The sequence below is a fragment of the Sinocyclocheilus grahami genome, unplaced genomic scaffold, assembly GCF_001515645.1.
Source record: "Sinocyclocheilus grahami isolate Dianchi unplaced genomic scaffold, SAMN03320097.WGS_v1.1 scaffold1064.1, whole genome shotgun sequence".
Classification (NCBI taxonomy): Eukaryota; Metazoa; Chordata; class Actinopteri; order Cypriniformes; family Cyprinidae; genus Sinocyclocheilus; species Sinocyclocheilus grahami.
In genome coordinates this window covers 193,041-200,051 of record NW_015506243.1, presented here as the reverse complement: position 1 = coordinate 200,051, position 7,011 = coordinate 193,041, and the positions used below count along the sequence as shown (strand labels likewise).

General features: G+C 38.5%; 1 protein-coding gene across 1 annotated transcript in view; it reads right to left on the bottom strand.

Annotated features, from left to right (window-relative positions):
* Nucleotides 1–1,015: 1,015 nt before the first annotated feature.
* LOC107566253 (hematopoietic lineage cell-specific protein-like) overlaps nt 1,016–7,011 on the bottom strand; it is a 9,819-nt gene continuing 3,823 nt past the window's right edge. Inside the window, exons 9-10 of the mRNA XM_016251644.1 lie at nt 6,642–6,878; nt 1,016–1,159 (exon numbers count right to left, since the gene is read on the bottom strand). Coding sequence (XP_016107130.1) covers nt 1,016–1,159; nt 6,642–6,878 — 381 coding nt within the window. The remainder of the gene's footprint in view (nt 1,160–6,641; nt 6,879–7,011) is intronic.

Here is a 7,011-nt window from a genome sequence, read left to right as displayed (position 1 = left end):
CATTATAAGTCAAGCACATGAGCAACTGCCATGATGGTTCAGTTGATTTTAGTGGAACCTTGGATTTATTTGGAGAGCTCACATTTGTTATTGCAGACATATCCAAACACTGTTGGTGGTACTTCGATACTACTTCTTATCATGGATCAAATCATACCATGAGACATACCTAAAGTATTTTAGAAACCCTAGAAGTAACATTGAGGTGGCTGTAATAGCTGAGTCAGCTGAAATAGTTAAGGCAGCATTAACAATTAGGTACTGTAAAACTGTGGTAACAAAAATAATTGATGCATCTTTTATAGTTGAGTCAACTGAAGCAGTTGAGGCAGCTGTAACAGTAAGGTTGCTGTAACAGTGTGGTGCCTAAAGTATTTGAGGCAATAGTAATAGTTCAGTCAGCTGTAATAGTTAAGGTAGCTGAATCAACTGTAACAGGAAGGAAGTTGTACCAGTGAATTAGTTGAAATGGTTGAGGCAGCTGTAACAGTGAGTTGGCTATAACAATGAAATACTGTAACAGTAAGGTAACTGCAACAATGTGGTAGCTACAATTATTGAGGCAGATATAATAGTTGTGTCAACTCTATTGGTTAAGGTATCTGTAACAGTGAATCATGTGTAACAGTGAGGTGTCTGTAAAAGCAAGGCAGCTGAAACAGTGAGGAGGCTGTAACAGTGAGGCAGCTGTAACAATGAGGTAGCTGTAACAGTGAGGTAGCTGTAACAGTGAGGCAGCTGTAAAAGTGAGGTAGCTGTAACACTGAGGTGGTTGTAACACTGAGGTGGCTGTAACAGTGAGGAGGCTGTATCAGTGAGGTAGCTGTAACACTGAGACAGCTGTAACAGTGAGGAGGCTGTAACAGTGAGGTCGCTGTAACACTGAGACGTAACAGTGACGTGGCTATAACAGTGAGGAGACTGTTACAGTGAGGTGTCTGTAAAAGCAAAGCAGCTGTAACAGTGAGGTAGCTGTAACACTGCAGCGTCTGTAACAGTGAGATAGCTGTAACAGTTAGGCGGCTGTAACAGTGAGGTAGCTGTAACACTGAGACAGCTGTAACAGTGAGGCGGCTATAACAGTGAGGAGGCTGTAACAGTGAGGTAGCTGTAACAGTGAGGCGGCTAAAACAGTGATGAGGCTGTGACAGTGAGGTGGCTGTAACAGTGAGGAGACTGTTACAGTGAGGTGTCTGTAAAAGCAAAGCAGCTGTAACAGTGAGGTAACTGTAACACTTAGGTGGCTATAACAGTGAGGAGGCTGTAACAGTGAGGCAGCTATAACAGCGAGGAGACTGTTACAGTGAGGTGTCTGTAAAAGCAAAGCAGCTGTAACATTGAGGTAGCTGTAACTCTGAGGCAGCTGTAACAGTGAGATAGCTGTAACAGTGAGGCAGCTGTAATAGTTGAGGTGGCTGTAACACTTAGATGCTGTAACAGTGAAGCAGTTGTGACAAAAATGCAGCTGTAACAATGAGGCAGATGCAGTACTTGAGGCAGCTATAATAGTTAAGGTGGCTGTAACAGTTTGTCAGCTGTAATAGTTGAGTTAGCTGTCATATTTCAGACAGTAGTAATTAGGCTCCATGTGAAACTGTTGTTTATGTTACAGACACCCAGCGGCCCATGTGTGCGAATGGCAAAGAGTCGTACGTCAGCATGGGTTGGTCACTGATCAAACAGCAGTTTTTAGCTCTTTTTATCAAATGTTTCCACCATGCCCGCAGAAGCCGGAGGGGAATCATTGCTCAGGTAAAACCATCAGACACATCAAATACCCTGTAAAGACCCTCTTTCACCAGTCAGTCGCTCTCTATTTTACATTCTGTAGCTGTCTGAATTTAATCGGTTTAGGCACGTCTGAGTTTCAGCGTGAATCCAAAAACAACAGTTTAACACCAAATACACTGGCCCATCAAAAACAAAAGCGCTTGTCTGTGAGCTCATTTAACAAAGCATGAGCTCATATCAGTTCAGTGTTCAAATGTGCTGAATATTTCCTACAACCCCTGCAGTTGTTAAACACACTTATAGCTAGTTGAGAATGAATAGGTGTATACTGTACAAGTAATTGCATGCAATGGACACCAAAATAAAATAAAATGAATAAAATATTTCAGCTACACATTCTATCTGTTACTGCAGGGTTTCTGAAGGCTGTATGTACAGTATGTAATTACAGGCCATGGAATGTTCTCAGCTCTTGGTCAAATAACCTCCATCACTGTGCATATTTTTTCTGTATTGGCTGATGCTCGTCACCCTGGCTCTCTCAGGGGAAGATGTTCCATTGTTTTCTCCTTCAGTATTCCCGATGTGTTCTCCGTCTCCGGCACATTTACATTTTCCTCAGTGTAAACAGAGAGTGTTTGAATTGGGTGTTTGGATTAATTGGACAATCACGGAGTGTAATTAATCAGCTGGAGTGAAGCCGTGTCGTCGACTCCTATGCAGCCTGTCTCTCCCTCGCAGGTTTTGTGTGCACTGGTTTCGCTCCGTCTGTCAGCGGAGGGATGGAATGAAAGGAGAACATTTGGAGAGATAGCAGAGTGGAAGAATAGAGAGAAATTAATTATGCTGGGAATGAAGGGTGACAGTGCCAGTTTTTGAAAGTGTTTAATCGAACCCTTTTACGCATTTAACTAAGCCAACACATGCACATGACACTTGTCTGCCAGAGAGAGAGAGAGAGAGGGAACAGAGGGGCAATGCGCTAAAAACTTGAGCCACTTTGACACATGGTGTTTCAGCACACAAACTTGCATCTTCACAAATCACCCGCAATCCATGTGCTTAAACAGCACTTTGGCTTAAACATTCAATAGGTGCATCTCAATGAATTTAAATTTTAATCCTGTATTAGATTATTATTGATACACAGTTAAACTCCCTCAAGTGCAGATGTATTGAAAATGTTTGTGTGTGTGTGTGTGTATGTGTCTTCAACTCTTTTTGCTGTGAAATCTACTGATTTTTATGAAGTGTGATAACTTTGATATTGTAATGAATATTTCAAGATGAGCACTTAATTACTACCTTTTAATCAATAACACTTACGTTCATTTTAACTAATGCATTAAAAACCTCTTGTTGTGTTGCCGGTCAGTTTAACCCACACTCGATTTTCAAACTGCTTAAAATACCGGTTAAACTGTTTATTTCTTAATGAAATTTGGTAAATATTTCTCATTTAGGTTCATGAATGTGCATGCAAAGTTTCAAAACAGATGCATTTTGGAAAGGCTTTACAAATCGTTTGTGTTGAGGTCAAATGGACCCTCCTGGCTTCTATGCAATGTGCCAAAAATCAACACTTCTGAAAAACACTAAGAAAATAATTTCTTAATTGAGAAATTATGGAATTTAAGACTCAAAGCTTATTCAAAATCCAGGACTCATCTTCTGAATCATCCCAGGAAAGTTCACTGTTCGCACACATGCAAAATCCACTGCGTTTAATGTGTGGATTATAGAGACATGTCATATAGTCATATATATGTTTTATCCAGCTTCTCTGAACAGAAACTAATGAGCCATAAATAAACGATCAACGGTTTCACAGCAAAGGAGCATTGCTCATCCAGGTGAAAACTGATCTCGTCACACACACATTCATTATCTTATGTACTGTATACATTAATCTGTAGCATCTCCTGAATCTCTCAGACTGAAGTTCTGTCGGTGTGTCAGCACAAATGCAAATCACTCCTAAAGTTTAATCTTAGAACCTCCTCTGATTCTCTCTCGGTAAACAAGCTTTCTTTGAGTATATACTGCTGAAAACACACACACACACACACACTCAGCTGACCCAGTCTGAAAACATTTACTCAAGTACTGGTTTTACTAAACTAAGGGAAGAGTCCTACACACACAAACACACACACAGGAGATGTTTTGTCTTGAAACATAATCATGGATGTTTTGGGATGATGGAGGCTGGATGAATCTTATCCGCTGCCTCAGGGTTTCAGATACATCAAATGCTGCTTTAATTAGACCAGCAGCAAACACACACACACACACACACACACACACACGAAAACCCTGAAGGGTTAGGTGTGGAAAAATCATTTCAAATCATGTTTTTCCTGCTGTGTGTAATAACAAAAACCTGGTTATCAGCACAATTTCTCAATTTTCATATTTTTTTTTTATAAAATGGTTTTGTTTATTTCATGATATCAAGGTGTTTCGAAGGTCAGTATATAAATAAATAATTTGTGACTGACAATTAGCATGTACTGTCAGCTTCAACCACTGGGGCATATTTATTTTATTTTATTTTATTTTATTTTATTTTATTTATTTTATTTATTTTATTTATTTTATTTATTTTTATTTTTATTTTTTTTAAGCATTTGGGTAGTTAACAGCCATGACATTTTCAAGAATAAATGTTAACATTTTTAGCTTTTCTGACTGGTTAGCCATTTATTTTCATCATGTTTAAATATTCCATGTAGTCTTTGAAATAATATGAAGTTAAAACTGCATGCACAACAGTGGCTAAAATAGTAAAATGCTGTTTAGGCCACATAGTCATATCAGGAACAATATTTAGACAAAATATAAAAAAGTATAAATATACAATTTTAAAATCATATTTGGTACATGAGGTTTTTGTGGCTCATATAGTCTGGTATAGTGAGAATATGGAGGATTCTTTAAAAAAAGCGTTCATCTTCAAATGTTACTAAAATATCAGTTATTTTTATGCATACTTAATAAAAATTATTCAAGATTTGACAGTAGAAAGACATGAGTTGAAGCATGAGTTTAAGGTGGACATTTGTATAATTATACTAAAAGACCTTTTACTTGCTAAAAAAGTCTACACATAGATATGTATTGCCTCTTAATTGCGAAAACCATTGCACTGAACGGCATCACATTATCCCAGCGACCTTTTCAAACACCTTCCACGTCTGTTGTGTCGCATGAAGTGCTTACGGGGCAATGTATGTTGCTGTAAACTGTATTTCACTGCTAACGGCTCCGTGAAAGAGTTTTGATTGATTATTTTCTTGCTGTAGCACTAACACGAGCATGAAATGCACAACAAAGCCATTTTTATTTATTTTTTCCTCATATAACTTCAGTCTTGTTCTACACAACTGCGTTTGTCTTCCTCCAAATATAGACTGATTTTAGTTTTCACAGCAGTTTAGTCATCCGCCCGTCCCGTAGGAATCAAGTGGAGATTCTCCAAACAATGTGATTTTCAGTGAAGTTGTATGGAAATTATATATGGACTCGTTCTTGTATCAGATGCTGATATTTATGTAGCAAGAACGTAAGATGAAATTCTTATGCTTGTGATGTAAATCAATGATATCTTTAAAACAGTATAGCACAGGGATCTTCAACTAAAATTGCTTGAGGTCCAGTAATGAACCCTCCTCACCAGCCGAGGTCCGGACAATTATATAGGCCTACCTAAAAACATGAATTTAGGGGTTTTGCCAGACTAGGGTATCTGCAGGTTATTTAAGCCTTAATTTAAGACTTTTCCCCAGGTTTCACAAACAAGGTTTAAGCCTAGTCCCAGACTAAAATGCATGACTTAGATGTTTTAACTGAACGCATATTGCACTGAAATATCTTAAAATATGTCAGTGACTTTGTTTTGTCTCAAGATGCACACGAGTATTTGTTTTTTTTTCCTAAGGCATGTTTATAAAAATCACTTAAACATTCTAATTGAACTATGACCTGGCTTAGTCTAAGCCCTGTCTGTGAAACTAGGCCATAAAGACCTTTTTTAATAAGACCTGCACAAATAAAATTAAAATGACTGTAAAAAGCATGATTTACAGTTCAGATAGCCTTAAAGGTTTTCACAAAACAAAATTTTATAAAATGATTTTTTTGTTTTAAATGGAGTCAAAAGTGTCAATTATTATATTAGTATTATCAATCAATTATTATATTAATTAAATAACGTATATATATGTTTTTCTTTTTCTTAATTGGTGAAATGTTTAAAATGCATCGTGTCGATCCACCAGTTCACATTTACAACATGGGTTGATTTTCACAATGGTCTGAACAAAAACAGCAGACGGACTTTATTGAAAATGCAAATTCATTCTCTGCCAGCAGGTGGTGCTTTCGGAATGGTATAAATATAGCATTTTCCCTGGTGACAGCTGTACACAAAGCAGCACAGCAGCTGACTTTGAAGTTTAATCATTACATTAAGCCATATTGCAATTCTTGTTTTTCTGTCCCAAAATTCACCTCCTGAAATCCGCAACGTCGGCATGGAGGCATCTCGCGGTCTGGATTCGGACTGGATTCCGCCAGTTGGCGACCCCTGGTATAGCAGATACTTACATAAAATTATAACACAAGAATGAGTAAATGATGACTTCATTTTCATTTTTGGGTGAATTATCCCTTTAAAGTGCTCATGGTTGTGATGTCACAATGTGTTCCATATATGGTCTATGGAGGAGTTTTGCATTGTAAACACATTAGGGTATGTTCACAATAGGGGCAGTTATGGCCTAATGGTTAGGGAGTCACACTTGTAACCCTAAGCCCCAATTGCTCCCCGGACACCACAGCAAATAAGGCTGCTCACTGCTCTGGGTGTCTTCAAAAGAGCAGTGAAAATATAACAAAAAGAGTCTTGCCTGAGCTTCTTCCTCTGGTTCATCTCTGGGAATTTCAGGCAGTTTTCTGAATGTCTCTGGGGGTTTGTGGGATGCTGGCACAGGTGGGGGATTGGGGGATGCTGGCACAGGTGGGGGTTTGGGGGTTGCGGCCGGGGGTGGGGGTTTGTGGGATGCTGGCACAGGTGGGGGATTGTGGGATGCTGGCACAGGTGGAGGTCTCTGGTTCTCTTCCTCCTCTTCACACTTGCTCTGCTCCTTAAGACAGATGATGACCAGCATTACAAAGTGTTCATTAGTGTGTGGTTGGGCTATCTATTGTTGTCATGTGTTTCTATTAAAAGTGCAGCAAGCATGTCTATATATATATATATATATATATATATATATA